At 34.1% G+C, this 12,478-nt stretch overlaps 2 protein-coding genes across 3 annotated transcripts; one reads left to right on the forward strand and one right to left on the reverse strand.

Annotated features, from left to right (window-relative positions):
* Positions 1 to 55: 55 nt before the first annotated feature.
* Positions 56 to 4,454, reverse strand: LOC132191742 (uncharacterized). Its single transcript, XM_059606832.1, has 11 exons — positions 4,098 to 4,454; positions 3,901 to 3,995; positions 3,697 to 3,754; positions 3,348 to 3,539; positions 2,992 to 3,068; positions 2,379 to 2,461; positions 2,149 to 2,200; positions 1,705 to 1,773; positions 1,332 to 1,418; positions 1,126 to 1,190; positions 56 to 486 (listed from the first exon to the last, which is right to left on the reverse strand). The coding sequence occupies exons 1-11, from the start codon at positions 4,267 to 4,269 to the stop codon at positions 375 to 377; spliced, it is 1,062 nt and encodes a 353-aa protein (XP_059462815.1). The 5' UTR covers positions 4,270 to 4,454; the 3' UTR covers positions 56 to 374.
* A 6,505-nt stretch (positions 4,455 to 10,959) lies between these two features.
* LOC132191789 (zinc finger A20 and AN1 domain-containing stress-associated protein 6-like) lies at positions 10,960 to 12,018 on the forward strand. 2 transcript variants are annotated; one of them, XM_059606887.1, is made up of 2 exons: positions 10,960 to 11,079; positions 11,178 to 12,018. In XM_059606887.1, the coding sequence occupies exon 2, from the start codon at positions 11,279 to 11,281 to the stop codon at positions 11,795 to 11,797; it is 519 nt and encodes a 172-aa protein (XP_059462870.1). In that variant the 5' UTR covers positions 10,960 to 11,079; positions 11,178 to 11,278; the 3' UTR covers positions 11,798 to 12,018. The 2 variants fall into 2 exon arrangements, with proteins under 2 accessions (XP_059462870.1, XP_059462871.1); XM_059606888.1 differs by having other exon boundaries at positions 11,234 to 12,018.
* Positions 12,019 to 12,478: the final 460 nt, after the last annotated feature.

Below are 12,478 nucleotides of genomic sequence, written 5' to 3' on the forward strand. Positions count from 1 at the left end.
AGAAATGAAAGAGAAAGACACAGAGATTAAGGTGATTTGGCATATAGCCTACATCCACACATTAAAAGCCTTGGAGGCTAGATCTTGCTTTTATTAAATTATTGAATACATAAGAGTAGCACTCTATTTATGGAGCGGTAATGAAGAACGGGTTTCATTCTTAACCAATGTGGGACAAGCCCACATATGCTCTAACAACAATTGCGATTGGTAAAGTACAAGTGTATTTCAGTACTTCAACACCTGCCGAGAAGGTAAACCATATCAGTCTTTCTTAAAATTGTTAATACTCAAGCTTCAATGTGATTACTCATAATTTATCATGGCACCATTGGGATATAAAACTCGAGTTATACTGCAGGCTGCCTTGCCCCTCATGAAGCCAAAGACTCATTTCTAGATGCTTCACTTTCCTCAGTAAGCACTTCGTACTGTCCACTGGAGTTTCCATCCTCAAGAGCTAGTAAAGGAACAGGATCCTTCTCACTGTTACCAGAAGAGATGGGGAAGAAAAGGAAAAGGAGTAAGTAACAGACTTAACTATTACTTTTGTCTAGATATCAAGAGGTAAATGTTGGATGTGATTACATAATTTACAATTTGAATGTAAAAGGGCTATTAGGCCAATTTTCTAATGGATGGTGAATCCAGCTTAGCCTAAGAGTTAAGCCATAGCTCATCTCACTGTTGTCATGATTCTTTGAACAATATGGAAGGACATAGACATCCTGCTATTTTGTAAATTAAACTCAAGGGTTTTGGTTAAGGCATGCATGCATCAAATTGCCTAGAGATCCATCTTGAGAAATAACTCCAGAAGCAGAGAAGCCAAAAATACTTTAATCTAGCCACTGGACTATAAGTCTCTCTTCGTACAAATACTTAAGTAAAGTAGACTTGATAATAAAGTTTTATCCATTTATTTCACATGCTCAGCAACCTCTATGCAAATTACAGTGCTTGATTCTCTGGTTAAGTCTTCTATCAAATTCGATATAACAATTAGCAACTGTCTGTTGGGTTCTATTGAAGAACAATGGAAAGAACTCACACATGATGCTGCATGTATATTCACAAGCTGAGAGTTTGTCTAATAAAAAATTTGAGGCAAGGTCTAGAACATACGTTGTTGAATAAAGGATGAGTCCAATAATGACAAGTGCAAAAGCAAGATAGTATAACCAATCCACCTGCAGTCGAAGATTAATATATTAGGTTTGATACGAGTGAAACCAGTTGTAAAGAAACGAGATGTATTTGCTTAAAGACTAAAATAGTTGCCGAATTCTATACAGTAGCTTCAGATTCGAAAACCTTGGGTCGAGGCATACCTGCTGTTTGTAGATAAAAATGCGAATGACAACTGCCCACATATCAGATGTTAGGAGAGACAGATTGAACATTGTGGCTCCACTTAACTGTATACAAAATACCCACATTAAAGACAGTGTATTGATATTTCTCAGAGAACAACTTCACCATAAGAAAAGGCATTTTAAGCCATCGATTTATAGTTTCATAATTAGTTCATATAGGCAATTAGATTACAGAAAGAATTTTAAGAGAAACACACTTAAACTTTGTGAAACCAGAACTTGGACAGGAAATTTAAACTTAATGAACAGTATATTTTTATTCTCATCTCTCAGTCTAAGTATATATATATATATATACACCAAAATTGTTGAGGAGAAGGAAACTTACCTTGAGGACAAAAGGAGCAAGGGTGTAGAACATAAAGATTGCTAGAGCATAGCCAGCAAAGGCTAATATCTGAAAACATTAAAACAAATCCTGTTTTGAACTGTAACCAATGCACATATTTGAAAATTAGACAGGAAAGGCATGCCATAATGTAACAGTTAAATTCCTACATTTTTTTTCTGAGTCTTTTGCCTTAAACATTACACCTTAGTGAAACTCGTCGCCCTAATTGTAGTAGCTTGGCGACGGTTTCAGTTCATGCAGATTGCTGCAGAATATTCACTAGCAGAAGGTAAACACTATCCTCACAATCTTACTATGTCCAATTAACATCTAGAATTGAAGTTTACTAGTTGGATAGACTTCATATAACAGAGAAGACAGACAAAGACCATTGAAAAAGCAATGCACCAAATCCAAGATTATGCAGAATTCATTACTTACAATATCTGCAGACCACTCAACTGATTCCAGAGTCTTTAGCTCCAGTATAGATCTGAGAAAAGGCTATTAAGAGAAACCAATACAATTCTTCTTCTTACAGAACGGCAACATAAATTACATTTCCAAGCTATTCTCATTAAAGCTAAAATCACGACAAAAAGATGCTAATAACAAATTTGAAGAGAAATTGCAATGCATGTCTCTACTATAAACGGATCAACGAAGGATACACCTGAACCACAGTCACTAGAAATCCATAAGCACCAATCATAGAAACCACTTCAACACGATCTTTTTTCTTAACACAAAATTCCTGCATTTTAGGAAGAAATTGTAAAAGGGGCAAGATAAGGCATAATATGTGATGCAGTTTGAGGCTCCTGTTGTTTTTGGTGTTCCACAAAAGAACTTCTGCAGTTTAATTAACCAAGCTGAAAATGAAATTGAATTTTCAGGTTTTTAGAGTGTGTTTGGTATTGTGATTCCGTAGGCCAAAAGTGTGATTTTGAGCCAAATCGAAATATATCGTTTAAGAGTGCGTTTTTAAATAATTGCGATTCGAAAAATAATAAAAATATGCATTTTCAAATTGTATGGAAGGGATGTGTTTTTTTAAATGCACAATTTTATGCTTAACCGCGTTTTTAAAAATAGTGCTTTCAAATCGCACGTTTTAAACTCGTTATTTTTAAATAACACTTTTTAAAATCGCAAACCCAACTGCTGCTTTAGGTCTTTCAGCCTTTCAGCCAATAAGTCAATTTGGGATCATAGTATCCCCCTTTTGGCCTAAAAAATGTAATCTTTCTACTGAGAGGGAGAGAGGGGAACAGATTCACCAACCTCACCAACATTGCTCATTGCAAAGAAAATTGTCCCTGCAATGACAAGTATATCCCCTAGCAGAGGCCGTGAACCCCCTGAAAGATCAACAAATCATATGACATTAATAGATACAATCAGGAATTAGAGATAGGACTACTTAAGGGGATAGAAATTCCTTTTTAATGTTTATACCAAAACTTGCTTTAAATATCTAAGAGCACAAAGAAACTCAAAAAAATCCACAGAACACAAGTATATACACCCTTACTCCAGGAAAAAAAAAACATCCTTTGAACACGGTTTTTGAACAAACATTAGTACATTATCCAGAAAATGGAAAGATTAGTTCTAAAGGGTGGAAAAGAAAATGTCACCTTCACCACCCACCCCTGCATCAGAGATGAGCACTAAGCCTAGGCCAGTCACACAGATGACTGCACCAAATAACTGCCATAAGGAGTATCGAGTGCCTAAGAAGAACCACGTCATGGCTATGACCCATGCTACTGTCCAACAGTCCAATAATGTCACACTGGTTATTGATGAGAACTGGTATGCTTTGTTAACTGCAAAATACATCTGGAACTTAATCAATGATTCCCAGAAAATCCAAATTTGAACACCTTATAGAGGAAAATTTTCAACAATTCTTTATAGAAAGTAAAAAGGAGATACCAATACCAGGATAACTAAAAAGTTATTTTAACTAAGTGAATATTATACCAAGATAATTGCCTTGAACATCGACAAAACCTAAAAGGAGATACCAATACCAGGAAACCTGCAACACCAGAAAGAGCACGTCACATTTGTCAGAACCCCCAAAACAGCTTAGATCTTTGCAACCATAATTTCAATTTCACCAATAGTTGAGCAGACGCAATGTACAGTAGAGCTGCAAAGCAATGAAGGGAAAACAAACTTTACCAGTAGTTTCTGACGCCTATACAGCAAAACACTCCCATAAACCAAAGCCAAAGATAAGTAACCAAACAAAGTCTGAGAACAAGGCGCATCAACACCTACACGCAACCAAGTAAAGAAAAAACAAAAATCCAGTAAAGACCCAAACAAAGCCCAAGTCTGAGGATTGAGGAAGATGAGGTCGTTAGTTTTAAGGTTACCAAGATTGGCTATGAGAGATGAAGTGAAGCTGGCAAGTGCAAGTGCAAAGGAGACAACCTGACCCAGGAACAGTAGGAAAAGTATTCGCCTGATCTCGCCGCTTCTCCAGCGGCCGTTGAAAGAGCACCAGTTCATACTGCCTAGGATTGTTGTAGCTGAGCTGCAGAGCATCAACCACACGCGCGTCCTCTACTTTTCTATTAAAGTAATATTGAGAGAACCCTCGTGGGAATTTGTGACGAATAAAGTACATATTTGCGTCTGTTCTGCAGCTACCGTTCTTGGGTTCTTGGAGATTGGGCGCGGGAGATCTCACAGTCATGGTGACTGGCGACTGGTGAGGAACACTTGGGTGATTGGCAGAGAGTTTTTTTTTCATTTAAAAAAAGTCAAACTTGTATCTTCGGGTTAATAATCAACTTTTTTTCATTTTTTATCCAAAAAATTTAACACTCTTTTCTATTTTAAATCGCGGCAATAACTCAAAACTCTTTGTCCGCTATGTCACCGGCGGTTAGCTTTTACAGCTCACTGGCCATTCCATTGTTCCCGGCTCAGAGAAGAGGGACAGGATAAAATGGAGGCTAGAACAATGCTACTACAAAATTATATTTAATTATAATTTTAAAAATTACTTATAAAATTATTAAAAAAAAAAAGTGAGAGCAAGCGTAAAGTTTGCTATTTATAGTTAGTTTGTTATTTGTAGATTGTTCTTGGTGTTGCCGTGTTGTCGTACATCGGATAATAAGTACGTGGTGCCGTGTCGCCGCTTAAAATTGTTAAGCGGGGCCTAGGAAAAATGATTATCATATGGACATTTTCAACATTTTTAAAATTTCTTGCCTCACAATTTTGTAATCCTTTTCTTATACGTAAAATATCTTATTTATAAAACAATTTTAAGACATGTCTCCATTAATTATATGCCTCTGTGTAGTCACAGTAATTTTTTATGAGCAATATTATTTAATAGACTCTCATACAAGTGGCATATAACTATAATGATGTGACGGTGAATATCAATCTGTCATTAATTTTTATTTTTACAAGTCTTTGTTAATTCAAAAGTTGATTTTCACTGTCACATCATTATAGTTATATAGCTATAATATAAGAGATTACTAAATAACATTACTCAATTTTTAATAACTCTTATAAATGATAATGAATCTTCGTGCAAAATAATGTGACGAATCTCTAAGGATTAACTCAATAGGCTGTGAATCATGTCTTATGAAGTGGAAGTCACTAATTCGAATCCTCCCCCCCGGTCCCTTGTGTGGATATGTCAAAAAAATAAAAAAAAATGTGACGGAGTCCAATACCACACTGTCATTAATCAATAGACGAAAATTCTGACCCACGAGTCTTTTTTTCTTTTCATTTTTGCTTTAAAAAAAACGAAAATCAATGATATTTTGGTCTTTTTAAGTATTTACGTTAGAATTTAACGGCTAAATCTGACGGATGGGTTCAAATTGACTGCAATTGAAAGTTCATGATTCAAATTGAGAGATTTTAAAGTTTGGGGGGCTTGTCAATTCGCGTGGTAATTTATGGGTCTAAAGTGAAGTTACTCCCAATTTTCTTTTTTTATCAAATGGATATTTTTTTCTGTAAACAAACTTTTTGAGTGTTAAACACACTTTTAAACCTTCGAATGCAGTAATGCACACTCAAACAATACCCTAAATAGTTCAGCTGTCGTTGGGCCAAAAAAAAACCCGTAACGGGCTTTATGGGCCTTTAGGTAGTTGCATAAATATGAGACGCGGTTCTAGTTGGAAGGCAACTGTTTAGCGATGTTGAGTGGCCATGACAAAATAAAGGTGATGGCTGGTTGGTGTGATAAAGGTGGATGGAGGGACTATCACGTTTCGAATTTCTTAACCACCCGGTCCACCCGGACCCGGGGCTCAAATCATGTGCCACTCACCAGTTAAATGTTAAATAATTAATAAACAAAATTTAGTTGTTACAGTTTTTACTACAAATTAACATAACGGCTCATAAATCATAATTAGTAAAATCATTAAAAGTATATAATCAATAAATCAACTATTAATTAATTCAATTGACATTTTAATTCTTTTTGTTTAGTCATTTTATAGTCATGTCAATTTGTAATTTGAAGTAAAAGTTGAAGGTCGAAAGTGTTCCTATCAACACTCAAGTGCTGTAGTGCCGTTTGGCGACCAATATGACATTACACTGCACTGTTCGCAATAAAAAAAATTAAAAAAGAAAATAATAATTAGTATAGAAAAGTGAAAAAAAATAAAAATTGTAATCATTTTTTATTTAAATAGTAATAAAAAATAAATAATATAATATAAAAGTGAGTCGAGAATATTTTGATGTTGATTTTTTTTGAAAAAAAATGAAGTGAACAAGTTTTGGGGTGTGTTGTGTTGTTTAACAAACAGTCCCTCAATAATTAAACCCTTAATCTAGTTATTTGTATGAGCTGATCATTTAATTTGTCTGTACTTAGATTTTCTTTTTCTTTTGCAAATATCTAAAACACTCTATCTCAAAATGTATGAGCCTTCTCTTGATTCTTTGCGGACTCGTAAGAAAATTAATTCAAATAGTATAGACAATTTATATATTATATTAAAAAAAAAAACTACGTTTTATATGTAAATTTTCTTCCATGTCATTTATTGTTTAATTTTTAAATACTTTTCTATCAAACAACCTTATGCAAATGGGTTAAACGTAAGGATATTTTGGAAAGCATAAATAATAGCTATAAGATACCTATGAGTAAATCGAGAGTAACGTTAAATATTACCTTCGTGTCTTCTTTATGTCTCTCCAAACTTAAATTGACTTTTAAAATTACTATTATATTAAAAAATTTCAGAGTTTAAGTAGCTTTTAAATTACTATTAGATTAAATATTTAAGGAAAGTGTTTTGTTTTTCTAATGTCTTATTGGTCCTAGGTGGGTATTTGTTGTTATCATGCACAACAATGATGAATAATATAGAATCGAAAAGAGAGAGGTCAAGAGAGAGTTGAGATACAAATTTACGTAGTTCAGCAAGGTGTCTACGTCAACAGGAGAGTACAACTATATTTTACTATTAATAATTCAGGGTTATATATATATATATATATATATATATATATATAAACACCAAGAGAGCACTTAGCATTCCCAAATTTTTAATCCAATAATAACTTTAAGAGATATGCTAAGTATTCTACTGGTGTTTTCCTAATTCGAGAAGGACAATAGGATTAAAAGCCACATCAAATTTGAAGAGACACAAGAAGGACATGAGTTTCTTCTAACATTTCTTGTAAAACCAAACATAAAAATCTCATATTCGATCTCAAAAACTGTATCAAATTATTAATCATTTTCACGCATAATTTAAGTCACATTTTTTTAAGAACTCATATTTTTAGACTTCGCATTATTGAAAATGAGAATGTCGGGAGAAATGTTAAATTATCCAAACCAAAGTTACCAAACAACAAATAACGTTAATTAAGTAAGATTAATCTATTTTGTTCTTTCTTTTCTATTTATTTGTTGCTTAAATATTTAATTCATCATATTCCATTTATAGTTTACCATCCATTATTGATGATAAGATTACTCTAATCAGGGACCACATACCCCGACAATTATGCATCAAAACGTAGTCAACAAGTCTACATTTTGCAAACAAAGGAATTGTGTGACTTACTGCAGGATGTCATTATGGTTCAAAAGAATAATATTAGGATAAAGTTTTCCTCCAAATTTGGTGGGAAGAATTTCCTCTAACCTACTCTATAAAAATTACATGTATAATTTAATTGTGAGATGCACATGTTTTTCTAATAGTAGAGACAAAGTTGTAATAAATTTTATTAAAAACTCATGTGTATCTCTCATGTTATTAAAAAAATGAATATGTCACTTTTATAAACTAGGTTGAAAGAAATTCCTTCAACCCAGTTTAAAGGAAAACTTTGTTCATAATATTATAAGTAAGACTTTGGTTTTTTTTTTTTTTTTTTTTTTTAAGTGATATGATTCATTAAATTTGAGATAAATTATTATTAAATTTTGATAGATAATTTTAAAAGTCATGTCGAGTAATGATAGGGATGATATTTTTATTCTCTCAAAGTTAATGTAGCTTTTAGAATCACTATTGAATCAAGATTCAATAATAATATATCTCAATTCATGTTATGAATTACTCATTTTAGATGAGTAATTCATAACATTACTCATCTAAATATCAGCTTGTCCCAGCACACATTGTTTTAGTTGTCTTTTAGGGTGAAAATTCCGTAAAATAGGGTTGGGTTATTGTATTGGGCTAAAACAATTTTATTTTCGGATCGAACTGGTTCAAATTGGCATTCGGACAACCCAAATAGAACAAATTTGTGTTGTCTAAAGACTTTGAACACTTATCCGAAGTTTGGACAACCAAACACATAAATTGCCCTATTGCAACTTTTCATGCATGGGTCGGAAATCCCTTTCTCTCTAATATACTTAAAAGAATAGAAATTTTATCAAATTCAGTATTTAAAAGTGTCAAGAGTTTTTTAATGTGTGAGAAATACATAATTTGTAGGGAAAATTTTACTTTAAACATCTGAAAACTTCATATTTTTTAAAAATAAATAAATAAAAATATTTTTTTTAAAAAAGGTCCAAGGTGACCGTACCGTGGGTTACCTTGTGACCCGTGGGTCAGGCCAGACCCACGCAGGTCTAGCCATGACACATGCTAGCTCTCGGCCAAAGACCCACTATGGGTCGGCCGAGACCAACTGTGGGTCAGCAAAACCAAGGCTGGGTCTGGTTGCTACACACGTGGGTCTGGGGCCCTTTTTTTTTTTTTTTTTTTTGAAAAAAAAAATGGAATTAAAGGTAAATTTGAAATTTTATAAAAAAAAAGTTATGGGTATAAACGTCATTGTATCACATTTAACGTTTAAAAACTAATGAAACGGTTTAAATTGATCCCAATTGAAAGTTGATGGGTTTAAATTGAGAGTTTTTGAACTTTTGGGGTCTTTTAAAAGCGCGCGGTAGTTCAGAGGTCTACAATGAAGTTTCTCATATTTTTTAATAGAATGTGTTTTTCACTTTTTTTTTTTTGAATAATATATATATATATAGAATAACTTCTATAAGGTCTTAGCACAAACCAAAACATTTGTGCCATCCAATAAGGACTTAACAAATCAGCGTGGAACACTGTAAGACAAATAAGCAAAAACACTTAATTTTTATTCTCATATCCTTAAAGGTAAAAAAAACCTTCTTTCACTTTTTCTATTCATCTACCTCGCAACCACGATGCTACCACCCGACTCGCCGCCGGCCACATATCCGGAAATTCCTCTCATACATTTTGAAAGAAATTTATCTCCGTACTAGCTCAACTTAATTATCATAGGTTTTTGTTTTTGTTTTTTTTTTTTAATAAAGAAGTATTTACATTTGACTCAATAAATTTTCTATTCATAATCTTTTATTTTTTTTTTTAAAAAAACCTTTATTTTTTTTTATTTTAGCTACTAACTTTTTTTAAAGTTACCTCACTTTCTATTTTAATTATCAATTTTTACTATATATATAGCTATATTTTTTGAGTCATGTTATGTGGATGCCAAACTAGCGTCAGACATATATTAAAAATAATAATAATAATAATTTTTTTTTTAGTTAAATTTATATGAGTTAATATTTAATTTTTAATACCTCAAAATTTGTTTATGGATTAAAAACTAAAATCTAGGGGTGAAAGGTTAACGCTTTAGGGATTGTATCACCCAAAAGGGATTTGATCATCCTAAATTTGGTGCTAATACTTCAAATTTAGTGCTAATACCTTAAATTTGGATTTCCTTTTAATATCTCTATTCTTCAATTTTTTTTTTTAAAAAAAGAAGCAAAATATCTGACGTTATTTTTTTTTTAAAAAAAAATCTTGGCCACGTGAGACTTTGGTAGACGCTAGGATGACCTAGGCTGCCAAAAATCTCTACTCATATTTTTGTTTAATATTTTAAGTAATTCAACTAAAATTTAGTAGTTATTTTAAAATTTATCTTAATTTTAAAGATAAAATGAAATGATGGTATATATTTAATATTTTCCTTCCCTCCTCAATTTTGTATCCCAAATCTCTAAAATAACCTTTGAACTATTCGAGTGTGAATGCATAGGAAGTTCCGTAGGACCGTATCTAAACTGGCGCTGACATTGCAATACGTAGGTCGGCCGAGCTTATCCCTAGTCTACAAAAGACACTGGACCTTGTTTGTTATCATGGCACACCCGTGCGTTAATCTGATAAAATTACAAAAAAAACCTTTTTATTTTTTATTTTTTTATTTTTATATTTATTTACGTTTATGGACAGTATAAGCAATATTTCTTCTTTTACTAATAAAAAAGCATTATAATGTTTACCAAAATATTTCGTAAAATTAACGTGAAATGACGAAATAAATAGCTGTGAAAGAGAAGCGTTACTTAAAACAAAAAAAGAAAAGAATAACAGCTAAGCGAGAGGAACACTGATAAAACATCGTCCTCAATAACCTACCCCACCTAACATCGAAAAACAGAACCACTAAAAAATCCAGCCACGCGAAACCATAAACCGCCCACCACGCGTTAATCACCACAGTCCAACCGCGGACAAGTCATTTTTCTTTTTTCTCCTCGTCGTTGTACGATAACAAAAAAAAAGAAGAAAGAAATCCCCGTGGGAAAGTCCAGGCTGTCCCTCAGATATTCATTGCGTAATAAAATAAATTTTTTTTTTTTTCTCTCACTTTTATTAAATGATGATGATTGATTTTTGAAAATGATTATTCCAAATTTGTCCCTCTTCGCCGCTCCTTCCTTTTACCTTTTTCGTGTCTTTAAAATTCCTATTGACTCGGCATCCTTCCGCGTTAAGATTCTTCTTCTTATCGAATTCCTCTGAATTCTTCAAACAGGTACCATATATCTCTCTTTATTTCTTCGTTTCTCATAGTTGAGGTTTTCGATTTTGGAGAATCGGTTTTGATTGTTCACGATCTGATCCAATCGCCAGGATCTGCTCGTGGAGTCGAAGATTTTATTTTATTTTTCTTTCCTACCGTTTCTCAGCAACCAAACAGAGCGCGAAAGAGGAGGTACGAGAGAGGAGATCTGATGGCGGAAGAGCACAGATGCGAAGCTCCCGAAGGCCACCGGCTGTGCACTAACAACTGCGGCTTCTTTGGCAGCCCAGCCACCATGAACCTCTGCTCCAAATGCTACGGAGAGTTACATCACTCCTCTCCCAAATCTTCCATGGAAATTGCTCTCTCCTCCTCCTCCTCCTCCTCCTCCTCCTCTATTTCTTCTCCACCGGCTACCGAGTCTCTTCCTCCTCCTCCTTCTCCTCCAGCGTTGACCTTGCCGGAAGTCGCCAGAGATGTACGGACACAGGCGGTTGTGTCCCGAGGCGACGACGTGGAGGTGGCTGCGACGGCACAGCCGAATCGCTGTTCCACTTGCAGAAGACGGGTCGGATTGACCGGGTTTAGGTGCAAGTGTGGGACAACGTTCTGCGGGGTCCACAGGTACCCGGAGAAGCACGGGTGCTCGTTCGATTTCAAGGCGATTGGGAGGGTGGAGATTGCGAGGGCTAATCCTGTTGTCAAGGCCGAGAAGCTCGAAAAGATTTAATTTAATCAGGACCGCCTGATTTTACAACCGGATGAATTTGATAAGCTATGGTGAATGACCGCGTTGATCACGAACTTACGGAGTTTCGTTTTAATGTGTATTTTCTCTTTGATGTAATTTTAAAATAAGTTTTACGTGGCTTTTTCGTTTGCTTGTAAAAAGAAAAAGGAAATATTTAATCATGAAATCGAATTGCACTTGCATCTGGGTTCTTCTTTGTATTTTTCAACTGGGTTGAGAATTTGAATACCATTGACGTGTACCCTAGCCAATCAAAACGAGCCAACTGGCTATATGGGCTGGGTCGCATTGTGCTTTTCCCCTAGAAAAGTCGGGGGGGAAAGTTTGGGTTACTCTTCCACATAACAATACTGGTATTGCACTTCATGCATTAATTTTAGTTTGAGCAGTTTATTCGAAATGTTATAAACACATAAGAAAAGAGAGAAAAGGGGTGGTGTGTAAACTACAAGGGTGGCGGAGTGCCCGAGCCATCTTCTTTGGTTATCGGAGTGATTTAGCCACTTACAAATCTTTTAAAAAAAAGGACACATACGAAAGAAGTGTGATGACTTACGGCATCCTAGTTATGTGAGCAGTCATTAGGGACCAAATTATAAATTTTTATGAGAAGGTTAAAAGCATAAATGAGAACTCTTTTAAAATTGATAATCAAATTAA

This window comes from Corylus avellana, chromosome ca9 (assembly GCF_901000735.1).
Source record: "Corylus avellana chromosome ca9, CavTom2PMs-1.0".
NCBI classification, from domain to species: domain Eukaryota; kingdom Viridiplantae; phylum Streptophyta; class Magnoliopsida; order Fagales; family Betulaceae; genus Corylus; species Corylus avellana.

Coding starts and splice junctions, on each gene's coding strand:
- LOC132191742 (XM_059606832.1), bottom strand. CDS start 4,269: ATGCTCTGCAGCTCAGCTACAACAATCCTAGGCAGTATGAACTGGTGC. Junction 2,462..2,991: donor CAATGAGCAATGTTGGTGAG/GTTGGTGAATCT, acceptor CCTAAAATGCAG/GAATTTTGTGTTAAGAAAAA. Junction 1,774..2,148: donor TTGAGTGGTCTGCAGATATT/GTAAGTAATGAA, acceptor TAATGTTTTCAG/ATATTAGCCTTTGCTGGCTA.
- LOC132191789 (XM_059606887.1), top strand. CDS start 11,279: ATGGCGGAAGAGCACAGATGCGAAGCTCCCGAAGGCCACCGGCTGTGC.